The following is a 14,576-nucleotide window of genomic DNA, read 5'->3' as shown; positions in this document are numbered from 1 at the left end:
ACATAGAGGAAGAGCATTATTCCAATGCTGAATCAAGTGGGGAAAAATAATCATACTAGTCTTCAATAAGAGCTCAGGATATACTGTCAGAAAAGTGTACTTAACATAGGAAAAGCCCTGAATCTGAGCCATTTTTATAGGCTATAGGTTGAGGATGGACATAGATCATAGTATTTTGTCACAAAATTGATATTAGTCAGAGGAAGGAAGTGTGTTGCTACAATGTTTCTTACAGGTAAAAGACCCTTGAAGTAAATGGGGAACAAAAACAGGAAAGGCAGAGGTTTTTCAGGCTGTTTCTCAGTAGCTGTAATAGGGCCAAATAAACTAAATGTATGTACAAAAGCTATGTTTGGTCTGCAAGCAGTTTTCCCAACTGCACAAGCAATTTTCTTAATTCCCAAACATTTTATGTAAAGCAGTTTGAGCAAAGAATATCAAATTCAGTGTCCCCAGAGCAATAAGCAGCAATTAGCAAATGCAATCAACACTGTTATTTATCCCTAATTTAAACACATATTGCATCCATTCACTCACTATTACATATTACTATAACCTCTTTCTGCAGCTCACACCACATGGCAATAGGAAAAATCACTAATAATTACTAAGAAAATGTAATTTAGAGGTAAGGCAGTGTAAAAGTGATGACATTTTCTCTTTCAGTACAAAAAGAAGTCAGAGAAGATTAACCTAAGAAAAGATGCCAAACATAATGTTACAAATCATAATACATTAAAGATATGTTCCAAGGACAAGTACAAGGACATCTGGCTACCACCCACACCATTGTAAGCTAAGAATGCAGACTCTCAGCTAGAGAGAAATAGAAATCCTGTAGTGGTATTTTCATTGCTTTCAGTAAAGGTACTGAAGCACTATCAGGGTTTTGCTGCAATGCAACAACCAAGCATGAAATTCTAGTGCCTATAAGGCTTTCCAGAGTATAATTATACAGAAGTTATCTCTGTCCACACTCTTGACTTCTGGAAGCTTTTAAGTTTCTATGATACTGATTAAGTAAGAGCTTTAACAGAATTGTAAACAAAATTGTTAACAATAATTTGTCAGAAATTCTTAGTTCTGAAATCAAAGCATTCTTAAAAAAAATATTTTGGAATTTCAAAACAAAAATCAGAAAGTGTGACCAGTTTTGTAGCTGGGTTTGCTCTTGTTGGATTGACAGACCTATGGCCATTTTACAAATGATATGCAAAGACATTAAAGAAAATGTACAAGATGACCACAAATCAGTGATGGCTGAGAATAAAAGCCAGATGTTCTGACTTACCAATATCTATTACATCAGTTAGTTTATCCCTCCATACTTCTAATTCAGTAATGCATTTGTATTCCCAAAGAAAAGCTTTTACTGCTTTCATTTCCAGTTTGACAAATTATTCTACCTGCATCACATTCCGTGCTGCTGCCTTCTAGGAACCGAGTCCCTTGGGGACATGAGCAGGTGTATCCTCCTGGTCTCAGCAAGCAGAGGTGGCTGCAGACATCTTTACAAGGATTAGGCACTGAAAAAGTGATAAAGCAATAAAGATTTGAAGAAGCAATGCAGCATATACCTGAGGTAAGGCAGGGCAATTGCATAGTCAGTTATGTCAACATGTTTATACCAACTCCTTCTCTCTGCCTTTTCTTACAAACATTCTTAAGGGATAGATAATGGCTGCTGAGAGCCCATTTAGCACCAGGAACAAACTACTCCAAGTATTAAATGATCAGCACTTTGCCAGGATAAATACATGTTATGACTGTCCTCATGAGAGAGAGGGAAAAGAGAAATGACAGGGTCATAACTTAGAGACTCGAAAGACCAGTGTGTGGTGTTCCAGTGTTGACTTCATTTTGGGTGTGCAGAAAACACTTGTCAGCCTCTATTCATTTTTAGGTTTTCAGAAACTAATATTATCATTTACTAATGGACAGGTTATCAAAAGATTACTAAGCTCTTTGCAGACATCAATATCGATTTCAATTTCATGGCAAGAAATGTCTCACTGGGATCCTGATTACCCACCTGATTGATTGTATCTGTGTTGGTGATAGATGCGCACTTGGGTAAGCCATGGATTTACAGTCAGCACTTTCACTTTTTCTCCACTTCCAAACTTATCCTTCTTCCAGACTTCTCCCCGTTCTTTAGCTATCCAATATAAATGGCCTTCAAAGACATCGAGGCTGTATGGACTGCCTACTTCTCAAAGAAACCAAATAAGAGACTGTCAGCAAGCAAATCCCCAGTAAAACAGACAGAAATACTGTTCTTCAGCTTAAATACATTATTTATTGCTTCCATTTTAAGATATATGCAGTCATATATTTATATCCTCACGTACCTGACCTCTTCATGTCTCAGTGCTCACACTGATTAATACTGATTAATAGTATACATTAAAAAGCAAAAACCAAGTTTTCTACATTGTCTCCTATTTGGGTCACAAACTCCACTCAGGGAGTCCAGTTACCAGGCACCACTGAGCCTGGTGCACCACTGATCACTGTATAATGGAGAAAACACTACCAAGAGTTAATGTTTGAAAAGCTCCCAAATGTAGCCCCACTTGTGAAGCCCAAGTGCTTGTTAGCACACATCTTGGTTACTATTAATTGCATAGTACATTCTTACCTCCATGTAGTACAATGGTTCTGTCTGTCCCATCAGGTCTCATGGATTCAATTATATTTTCTTTAGAATCACTCCAATAGATCCTATCATTGTTCAAATAATCAATAGAAAGACCAGTTGGCCAGCCAAGGTCTTCAGAGACCAGTGTCTGTCTTTGTTGTCCATCCATCCAGGCACATTCAATCTTTGGCTGCCTTCCCCAGTCAGTCCAATACATAAGCCTGAAAGGATAGAATGAGAAATGGATACAGTACAGAATTTAGTCTTTGGAACTTCAGAGTTTCATGGAAAAGGTCAGTAATGGAAAAAAAAGCCGTTCAGCAACCTATGCTATGCAGCTGTGACTGGGAAGGTTACGGAGAGTTCACTGAACAATATATACCAAAAGAACATTCAGCAATAACAATAAAGCTGTAACATCCATGTCACTTCAGGGAGCTATGTTGCTGTACCCCAACTGAGAGAAGCACATATCACGATATGTCATGATTTACCATTTAATCCAAGTTGCAGCAAGCCCAGCTGTTGAAAGTACTAGTGCATTTACCTTGCTTTTCCCCATGGAGAAGGCTATGACTGTCCTGCTTGGAGCTAGTGAAGAGAGATTCCCATCTATTTCTCTGTTTCTGTAGAGAAATTTGGTGGGCACATAATAATGTAGAAAAGAGATTTTTATTTGAACTATCTGGCCATGTCATCAACACAGGCATCCATGTTAAATCTAATCCTAAAATGCTTTCCCATTCTCACAAACTTCGCAGTGTCAGTAAAGCGCAGTTCCTGAGAACATTCCCTTAGTCTTTGCTGAAAAATTTACCACTGTGGGGTGTTTTAGTTTTGAATAGCATTGGAAATAATTATGGTACTCACCCACGTTTTGGATTGACAGCAATAGCTGCTGGTTGATCCAGATGGGAAAAAATAAGCCATTTTCTATACCGTCCATCTAATTTTGCCACCTCTATGCGATTAGTCCCTGCATCAGTCCAGTAAAGATGTCTGAATTACATAAAACACAAAACATTCCAAAAGTAAATAGTTTACACTTGGAAGAAGAATAAAATAAATTAAGAAGAAACACTCTATCAAACTCAAAAAAAATTAATATAACAAACCTGCATTGATTACTGAACTTGTATAGAATATACAGACCCTAAATATAGGTAAAAGTTTAGCAAATGTGATCTGTTGGCTCACTCATTATTTTCCTCTGAAATCTACCTCTGGTCCCTGTCAAATAATCTTCATTGAAGGGCTACTGAAAACTTTCATTAGTACTTTTAAGCAGCAGAAGTGGCTAATAAGCATCTTTAAAGACTCCATTTTCCAGGAGACAATGAGGTTCATTACAAGTAAAAATTAATTTACCATGTAATTTATGCAGCAGCTCTGGAGATATCCAGCTTATTAGTTCACAGCTCCTCTCTAGACTTTTGTCTAATGAGAGAGATACTAATGAATAAATTGTTCCCGCAGCAGTTGAAAATGGCTTTTTTTAGTCCTAACAAACAGGGCACTCAGTCTACTCTTCCTTGAATTTTGTTTATCTTTATCACATCATGCCTTTATAATTTTTTTGACCTTAGATAATAAACAGACTCATTATTTTGCACCCACTAACCACACGGTGCCTTCTGCTTAAATAAATTACCTCCTAGCTGGCCTGGAAACATGAAAAAATACTGTAATTTCTATTTAGCAGGTGAGCAGCAAGACAAAGTATCTCAAACCATGTGTAACATTTTATATAATTATATATGAGTATAATTAAATGTGGTTTTTTTTAAATACATTTCAACATTATTCTGAAATCAGTGCAGTGCTATGCTTGAAGTGCTGAAGCTGCTCATCAAGATGAAGCTGAAGCCTCACCAGGATGCTTATGACATATATCCTGGATGCTTGCTCTCATGACCATATAAATTTGTGAACAGAATTCAGACATTTCCTTTTGCCTTTGGAGACATTTTGTTTTCTAGGTGCCTCCAGTTTATGAAGCAAACAGCAAAGTAACCTGAGGACTAGCCCAGGCCCTAATATATCTATATCTAAGATACAATTTTTAACTTTTTCTCATCATTTTGTATCCAAAATCTGGCAATAGCATTCAGAAGGTCAACTAATCTTTGTAACTTCTGTCCATTCAGCCTCAAACAGCATCCTGACTACATTTCAAAGTGTCCATCTACAAACATCAGGTTCCTCTCAACATTATACCACATGAACTACATCTATCCCTGCCTACCACATCCTTTAACAGTTATATTGCAAGATGAAATGACACTGTAAACATCAAACTCCCAAGAGTCAGGCCCAACTTTGTTCCAGCTCTTCTCCAAGGTAGTATACATAAGGAGTGATCTCATGATTTCTATGATTAAGTTTAAAAATAACCATGTTTTAGGCTAAAAAAATCCACAGTCATTAAAAGGGAGAAAAACTTCATGAAATATGATTACAAAAACTTAACCATTTTGTGAGAAAATACATCTATTCATCAAACTTTAGAGCTACTTCTGTTTTGGGATTGCTCATATAGCACAGGGTTGGTAAGGAATGAGCAAAGATAAAAGATAAAATTCCATTGTGGATTGGGGAGCTTTCCTTCCAACAGCAAAGAAAGGTTGTTCCCTGGAGCGTACCTAAGTCATTGAAGAAGAATCCATCTGACACGAAGGCTCGTGTATTATATCACTTTACTGATGCACAACTGATCTGCCAATTGCAAAGAATATGTGATGCCATCAGCCACATGCACATCTATTAACCATCTGCTGTCTGGGCAAGAACAGCTTACTACATTGTTCTGAACTACTGTCAGACTAGACACATTCAGAGACAATTCATAAGGAAGAAAAAAGTGGATTTCGCACAGCCTGATCAAATTCACAAACTGACACATTAAAGATACAGCATTTTTCCAGCTTTTCAGTGTACTTACCTTCCAACCCAGTCAACAGCTAGCCCATCAGGATTAACTATGTATTTGAGATTCAAGTCAACTTCCTTTGTTGGATTGTTCCTACTGCTGTCAAAAGTGGGGAGATAAGCACGTTTGATGGCTCCAAACTCAGAACCCTGTCCCAGAATGCTGAAGTACACAATACCTTAAAAAAAAAAAAAAAAAATATGAGAAATGTCTATTTAATTACATATTTGTTGAAATTCTAATTTTTCTGAGGCTCTTGTGTGAAGTTACCAGCCCCATTTATTTTTGAATAAGGTAGGAGTTGTCTGTTCTGAGAGTTGTCTGTGTTAGTGTATAAATTCAAAAGCCATCCATCACATGCAACAAGATACATATCTAAAGTCATCTTGAGCTTATCAAGAAATAAATATGATATTTTTCAAGAGCAGAGGATCTTAGCTCTGAAACCTTTACACATGATTTAGAGAATATTTAGGCTCTCATAACCTTAAGGAGCAAGTATGGCCCAGGACAGTGGCCCTGTTGAAAAAGGAAAAAAAAAGGGAACCTGAGCAAGAAGCAAAAATATAAGTTAATACAGGGATCTATTGGCCATTCCTCCTAAGTATAAGGATTAACTCTTACAAGACTTTAGTCAGGTTTGGGAACTGCAGAGGCAGAAGGAAAATAAGTATTTAACTAATAACAATCTTCTGCTGCAGCATAATCCTAAAGAGCCACAATTCTACAGCTAAACACACTAAAACGAAAGGAAAACCAGATCAAAATCTAGCTAAACTAAATCAAAACATTAAAAGAAACACTGATGCTGAAGAATGACTAGAGGGGAAGGGCACATTCAACTGAGACCTGGCCAGTTGATCTAATTTGATTTTGCTTTCCAGTGTAAATTAAACACCCATGCTACAAAAATGCATCTTTTTAAATCAACCATTGCATGGTTGAGTGTTAGCATACTCACTCAGGCCTATCCCTTCAGGGTCCCAGTCATAATCCAGAGCTTGGATGCGTTCCTGGTTATCAATATAGTCAGAGTACTGTTCTGATGAGATGTTGTACCTTCGAATCCGCACATTATCTGGCAGCAGTAACAATGGAGGATTACCTGGGAAACAATAGTGAATTTATTTTCATTTATTTCTCATTTTAGAAAAAAACAGATGAAAGTCACTTCTAATTAAAATGAAAAGGGTTTTTCACAAGTTGTATCTGTACAAGAAGCAGAGGGAATGCTGGGCCACTTCTAAAGCTTCAGAGCTATTCAAACTTCATGGCTTTGCAAAATTTATAAAAATTAAAATGCTGCTTACCACTGAGAATAGTATTATCCCTTTCACCATAGATCTTGTGCAGACATAATTCCTTAAAAATTCTTAAACATTTCATTGTTGGCATATCACCACATCTCAAAAACGGAATGCCAGTACACAGTGTGTGGCTCCACTTTCCCTCTCAAAATATAGCAATTAATTTTAAGAGTACAAATAAATTGCCAGTCCCTTTAGCCCTGACATGTCAAAATTCTACCTTAAAGTATTTAAATTCTAATATCTCTATATTGATGAATGTTCTCCCGATCACAGTTTAATTTTGGGTTAGCCTAACAACATCCCATCTGGCCCTCATTTATAAGGGCTGTGATATTATACTAAAAAGCAGGGCAGAGTTCTGGGTATACATAGAAACAGAACTTAGGTACAACAGATTTCAGTGTTACCAGCTACAATTATATTATCTTCTATCACTTAGCCTTCAACACTTTGTGTGTCTAGATGTTTCCTGAACAAAGCCTGTGAGAAAGGGTATCAAAGAATTGGATTTCAACATGGGCACAAACAGGCAGCCAGGCAGAAACTGAAGTGTAAATGTACTTTTGCATTTCCAGCCTAATGCTCAGCAGCAAATACTTGCTGAACTATGCCCCTGGACAGGTAACTTGTGGACCTTATTTTCTTGTATCATTTTTCATATTACAAATAATTTTTAGGTTTCAAAACCTCCAGTAGCATGTAGGTTAGGTCACAGGCTTTCTGTTCTGAAGATTTTAATATTTGACTTGGCACATCGTATTTCTATCATTTATCTCTTAAAGCTGTGAAAGTGTAACTACTTTTCTAGATACAGTACTGGTTTTGCTTTTTATTTAATGCTGCTTCATCATCACATTTTTGTCTGTCACTATTGTTTTCTGAGTCAACTCTGCCTATTCAGGACTGCCACACATGGTAGTCACTGCACTGAGGTATGATAAAAAGCCAATGACTGATCTGAAACATTGGCCAAAGTCCTTCTGTTTGTGTGCAGCAGTCCATGCATAATGAATGGCAACCTGTCATTGAACTGCCTTTGATTTATGCCAGTTTAATGCAACTTCTTTCTGATGCATTATTTTGTTGATAAAATCTAAACTTCAAGAATAGGCAACATTAATTTTCATTCTGATATCCACCAGAATACTGGTTTTTGTTTGCAGAAAATTTCAGGAGAAATGTATACAATGTTTACAATTGGAAGCCGAGATGAGCACTTTCATTCCAGATATGGAAGAGGTGGAATACACAGATAGTATTATCTTACAGAATAAGGTTTGGTTTCTCATTATGCCCTTCTTATAAAAGACAGTTTAACTTATTCATTAAGTTGCTCTATTGCACTTGCTCTTTACAGGTGGCAATCAATCTCACTATTGGTTAACATACCATCAGCTGCACACTGTTTCCCTTGTTGATCACCCACAGATCTGAAGCCATCTGCACAGAAACATTCATAGCTTCCTTTGGAATTCTTGCAGTCTTGGGTGCATGTTCCAAAGATCTCACACTCATTAATATCTAGACACAAGAAGAGAAAAGATTCCTAAAACTTGATTTCTTTCTTGTTTAGTCTTTAGGAGTCTCAGGGGTGACCTCATTGCTCTCTACAATACCCTGAAGGAAGGCTGTATTAAGGTGGGGGCCAGTCTCTTTTATGCTGCCTGCAGTGAGAGAAGCTGAGGAAATGGCCTTAAGATGAGATGGGAAATTCAGATTAGATACTAGAAAAAACTCACTGTTAGAGCGGTAGGCATCAGAGTAGGTTGTCCAGGGAGGTGGTGGAGTCACCATCCCTGGAGGTGTTTCAGAGTATCTGCATCTGGTGCCGGGTGACCGTTTAGTGGTTTAGGGGGTTACAGTGGTGGTGCTGGGTTGATGGTTGGACTTCTTAAAGGCCTCTTCCAACCTTGATTCTATGCCAATCATCTTTACTTCATGAAGTGGTAGGTTTGTGCCTTCCCCACATACTCTAAAAGATCAGTGACCTAATAAGTGATCCTTAAAATCAGCATCTGTTATCAAACAGCTCCTCATCACTCATTTGCTGTTTACCATGTCTTGACTACAGATTGTCAATAACTACCTTGCTGTAATCCTACTTATCAGATTTGTTTTCTGAGATGCATTTTTGATCATGTATTTTTGTGTTAAATCAATAAAGCAAGACAAAAGATGAGGCAAGACTAAAATGAGATGCAAGAGCAAAACTTTCTTGAAATGTGAAGCCAAGACACATGGTCCTCAGAAACTATATCAGCAGGGAAAGGGAGTGGTGGCTTTGGATCACGTTCAATAAAATCACACAAATTGTTCACAAGAGCTGGGAGAAACAAGCAGAAGAGTTTTCATCAAAACATGCTGAAACACCAGCTGGAAAGGTACTATGTCGCGTGACCACAAACCATGGCCTTTGAGTGGACTCCTCATTACATTTTATCTGCATAAAACCCAGGGCAAAAATATAGCACAACACACCTTTACTGTAGGTCTGTTTGGGAACAGAACAGAAGGAGAGTATAACCTGCAGCAAGCTTGTTTTCAATAAGGAAAAGAAAACACATCAAATTTCTATCTCTCAGATTGCAAAGATATGACAAAACATATTGTACTGTATACATATATGTTCTGTAAAGCAAAACTTTATCTACAGCTACCAAAAGCTTAAAAGAAGTCTCAACTGAGGAGCCAACTTTTTGCCGAATGAGGCATACATTTTATAAAACATGATTCACCAGAGGAACTCTTTAGAACACACCTATCTGATAAATATATAAAAATCATATTAGAATGTGAAAATGAGTGGTCACATTAGAATGCTGAAGAGACAGGTGACTGACCGCTTATCAGCAAGAAGATATTTATAAGATTAAAAATACCTTCACAGGAGTTACGGTTAGTTTCACTGGCCTTGTACCCTGGCCTACAGGAACAGATAAAGCCTCCTTCATTCAGATTGGTACAGTTATGTTCACAGATATTTTCTGCACAAGTTCGCTCTGCTCCAGGATCTGAAAGAAAAAAAAAAAAAGGCAAATTATACAATTGTAAGTAAAGAATGAAGTAATAAGGGGAAGGAATAATAATGTTGTTCATTATTACAACTGAAAATAGTTTTCAGATAGATCAAGTTCCTTTCCTTTCCTTTTTTTATAACTAAAATTAGAAGACAATGGTAACCACTGGTTAAGAGAACTGTCAACTAAAAAGTAGTGAAGAGGGTCAGGAAGAGGGCCATAATCATTAAAGCCCCCTTTCCTTAACAGAAATTACATTCTACATTACCACCAATCTGCAGAAACTGCAGGATTTAAGGATTTGACTCTAACTCCTACCATTGCCAATATAGCTCTTTCATATCCAGTGCTTTCTTATTAGCTGAACAAGAAATATTCTCAATTGATATCATGCATAACACAGGCCCTACATTATTAACATCTGGAAGATGTCAGAGAGAAGATGGCACGTTGTTCATGCCAAACCTAATCTAAAGCCTACTGCTGTCAGTACAGGTCATTGCACTGCCCTTTAAGATATTCTTATAATGGAAAAGCCAAGTCAGATATAATAGTCAGTCTGTAACAGATGATGAAAATTACACACTTCTGAAAGTACATCTAGAATTCTACTGATTCATATTTACTCTATATATACATAAAATACTTGAGTACAAATGCAAATTTGTTATATAAGCAGAAAAGATAAATAGTATGCTTACTGGAAGATCATGAGGCAAAGATACAGATGTATGGCAAAAACTTTACATTAAGCTGATTATCTCATTTTTACATACACATTTCAGTGCTGATTAACTTAAGTTTAAACAGCTCAATTTCATATACATGGAGAAGCATAAATTGTACACAAATATTCTACTTTCATTATAGCAGGTATTTGATGTTAGGAAATCCAAAGGTTACCATCTGATCTGTATTCATATTTATCCCCAAAGAGCAGAATGCAGGCATCAGAAGGTGTCTGTTTCACACTTTCATAGCCTTTTTATACTTCTGTATTTTCATCAAGTCATTGCATTAGGCTGTATTACCTAAAGACCATTGTGATGGTAACTGAAGCAAAGAAATCAGCTGCTTCAATATGGACTACACTCTAGGCTTCCAAGTTCTTTGTATTTTGGAAATCTGGATTGCAAATCACCAATGTAGCATATGGCACATTTTCACATGATGCCATCACAGACTGACAAATTGAAATTACAAGTGCATGCTCATATAACCACTCTGCAGCTGTCTACACATTGACATAAAAAGTTGGAATTTTGTTTGTTGTTTTTTTTGAGATTCCATGAAATACGTCTTGTCTCAAAGTTCAGGTCAAAGGTTTTACATTCAAAAGGATACTAGTAAATATATAATAGATAGTTAATAAAAGATGTATGGAGGATCTGAGAGGGCCGATAGGCAAAGGACTAGTGGTCCTTAACGATTCTGAGGTCATGTCCATAAAAAGAAAAATAGAAGCATCTCAATATACTTATATTTTTAACTGGGCTAGGGAAACATGCACCAGTTCAGAGTCTGGCCACTAATCTATTGCAATTATGGTTGAAATAGATTGCTGTTCTTGTGTTCTTGATTCTGTAACACAACCCATTTCAAAACAAGATCAAAACCAAGATCAAATCTTTTTTTTTTTTATAATGCATAAATACTCCAAGCCTAAAAAAGACTGTTCAGAGCACATTTCATGGAATCACTCAAGTTGGAAAAGATCTTTAAGATCTTAAGATCATCAGGTTGTACTATAAACCAAACACTGTCAAGACCCACTAAGCCCTGTCTCTAAGTAGCACATCTGTATGTTTTTGGAAGACATGCAAAAGAATGAAAACAGAAGAGAATTAAAACAAAATAAACTAAAAATAATAAACAAACTAATAAAAATAAACAAAATAAACTAAAATAATGAAAGAAAGAAAGGAGTAAATATTGTCCTCACTAACTGAATAATCCTAGAGAGGGCTTATTAAAAACAGTAAGGAAATTCACACAGTGAATAAAAAACAATACTTAGTATGCTATTCAATAAACAACATTCATTGCTTTCAGTTTCAGAAAATTCTATTTCAACAGCATTGCAATTTTGTATTTTATTGATATTATAACTTACTGCAGCCCATTTCATCAAAATGGTCTCCACAGTCATCGTAATTGTCACAGACATAATGTAGGGGAATGCAATTTCCATTACTGCACTTGAATTCTTCAGTTTTACAAGGTCTTGGCGTTGGCTCTCTACCTACAATCAAGAAAAGAAATATTCCTCTGTCGCAGTTTAAACTACAAAGTACAAACAAACACTATTCCCCATTGCTAATGGAGAAGATGATGCCATCTGGTAAAACAGTGACAAGACTATTTTGGAAGTCCGTATAAAAACCATAACCAGGATGTAACATCCTGTTTTCTAGTAACATCTCCATGACCTGAAAGAAGTCCTGCTGTTTTATAAAAGGGACAGAAGGAAAATCCTTAGTGTTAATAGTTGACTAAACTTATTTTGATAGTGCCAGCTTTTTAATATCCTTCAATTATATACTTCCTCCATCTACTGCAGACTTCTAAAAATCATGGAGATTTTAGTAAACTATTTACTTTTAGAATATTGTACAATAAAACCAGGAAATAATATGATTAAACTTGAAAATGTATTGCACAGTCAGCAAGAGATACATAAGATATCTCAGGGCAAAAACCTATTGAATATTAACAGACCTTCTGCAGGATCTGAGCCTAAGTATTAAGATTGTTAATATGTGTTTAACAATGCCACAACTTCAGGAAGTATCCATTTCTTTGTTTTAAAAGTTGCAGCTGGCCATTGCATCACATCCCATCCTATCCCATCCCATCCCAAATTTACTATACATCCCAACTCTTTATTCTTCCTCCTTTTAAGTGGAGTTCATAATAAGAGGAACAAATGTAGCAGGTGCTCATAGGAAAATACAATATTGTTTTGAAAATCATGCTCTTTTACTTTTCAGACAAATGTTTTACGATTTTTGCTACATGTACAGAGAGCTATGAATACATATTACTAATAACCAAGCTCAAATTATTTCATAGTGAGGTCTTGATTTCATTATTATTGTTAACCTTGACATCCCTTTGGAATTATTTAATATTAAGCACATCAAAATTACTGAATTTTATACTCAATTTTGTGTAAACATACAGTGTTCCTCTTTCTCATCACTGCCATCTCCACAGTCATCCTCCTGGTTGCACAGCTCATGACTGTATATACAGCGATTGTTTTCACACCGGAAACGGAACGGAGATTCACAAGCAATATCCACTGAAAGCACAGAGGTCAATCAGTCACACTTGATACTTCAGGCCATTGGGTCACAAATTATTCATATCGCTTTTCTCTTGGAACATTCATATGTCTTGTATATTTCAAAAGGTGAGGAGGAATTCAGACAAAAAATATTTTTTGCACATTTTGGTGATTGGAATACAAATTCTCTAACTACATATAACACTGAGGTTTCTAGGTTTGTTTGTGAAGTAAATTAACTGGAAATCCAACATGGTATTTAAGTGCATAACTGACAAAACCAGTTTAAATAGCACCTCCAACACCTAATTATTAAATCTCAAGTCAGGACTTAGCAGCCATATTTACAAAGACGTCCCAACAACACTAATAGCTTTGAAAGTTCAGCACTTGTGACAATATAGATCATCTGAATAAATCTTTCATTTCAAACTGATATTCTTATTTTTGATAATCAATTTGAAAATGTGAAATAGTGACCTTATCTCTCTGATATGATTCTCCCTACCTTTATAACCACATATACAAACATCTACAAAGCAGTGAGAAATTTTGTCAGAGAACAAAGTGAATTTGCATTAAAAAAAAATTCTTAGCAATCATCCCAAATAATTATAATTTATTTTCTAATTGATCTATTATGTGTAGAAATTAAGCATATTGTTTATTTTAATATAATTACTCTCTCTTACAGCAAAGGTGAAGTTCTTCATCAGAGTCATCTCCACAATCATTATCCCCATCACATTTCCAGTATGGCTGAATACAGACATGGTTTTTGCATTCAAACAGCATGGGTGGACAGTATGTACCATTAGGATACCGTGTTGCTGAAAAAAGGAAAATTATGATATTTGCATTTACAATAAAAACATTATGTTTTCAAGAAAAATATTCAGTCCAACCCTGTATTATTTTTAAAAACACTTATCTCCATAATAGGAGATACTATATAAAGTGCTTCAAAGATGAGCAGCAACAACAGGCTGCAATGACTGAGGACTTCTTCACAGCTATAAGTAATTAATTCAGGTTTAAATGAATAGTGAAACAACTCTATGTTAGACAAGCTTTTGAAAAGAAACTAATTAATTTAACAAATGGTAGTTAAATTTGTTATTGACAAATCTGTTCAATAAAGAAGATAATTAACCTCACTGGCACCAAACATGAATGATTGAAGAAGCACATAAGATACATAATTCCAAAAGGACTCATGTTGATATAGCAAAAAAAAACCCCAGTCATATTCTGTAAAAGCTGTGAAAGGAACTGAACTAAATCAAAGAAAAAACAAAAATATTATTCTACCAACTTATACAAATAAACCATATCCTTGACCTTTCAGTGGCTTCTCATACACTTTATCCTACATTTAAGAGCAGTCAAA

At 35.9% G+C, this 14,576-nt stretch overlaps 1 protein-coding gene across 3 annotated transcripts in view; it reads right to left on the bottom strand.

Moving 5' to 3' along the window:
- The window catches only part of LRP2 (LDL receptor related protein 2), a 114,947-nt gene that overhangs the window by 8,796 nt on the left and 91,575 nt on the right, over positions 1 to 14,576 (bottom strand). For 2 of the 3 annotated variants that reach the window (XM_015634263.2, XM_015634265.2), the window contains exons 61-71: positions 13,879 to 14,016; positions 13,079 to 13,201; positions 12,011 to 12,139; positions 9,760 to 9,891; positions 8,270 to 8,401; positions 6,532 to 6,675; positions 5,583 to 5,748; positions 3,512 to 3,640; positions 2,642 to 2,862; positions 2,033 to 2,212; positions 1,407 to 1,526 (exon numbers count right to left, since the gene is read on the bottom strand). In XM_015634263.2, coding sequence (XP_015489749.1) covers positions 1,407 to 1,526; positions 2,033 to 2,212; positions 2,642 to 2,862; positions 3,512 to 3,640; positions 5,583 to 5,748; positions 6,532 to 6,675; positions 8,270 to 8,401; positions 9,760 to 9,891; positions 12,011 to 12,139; positions 13,079 to 13,201; positions 13,879 to 14,016 — 1,614 coding nt within the window. The remainder of the gene's footprint in view (positions 1 to 1,406; positions 1,527 to 2,032; positions 2,213 to 2,641; positions 2,863 to 3,511; positions 3,641 to 5,582; positions 5,749 to 6,531; positions 6,676 to 8,269; positions 8,402 to 9,759; positions 9,892 to 12,010; positions 12,140 to 13,078; positions 13,202 to 13,878; positions 14,017 to 14,576) is intronic. The other variant, XM_015634264.2, reaches the window with a different exon arrangement.

Source organism: Parus major, chromosome 7, assembly GCF_001522545.3.
Source record: "Parus major isolate Abel chromosome 7, Parus_major1.1, whole genome shotgun sequence".
Classification (NCBI taxonomy): Eukaryota; Metazoa; Chordata; class Aves; order Passeriformes; family Paridae; genus Parus; species Parus major.
The sequence above is the reverse complement of the archived record's forward strand: the minus strand, read 5'-3'. Positions and strand labels throughout refer to the sequence as shown.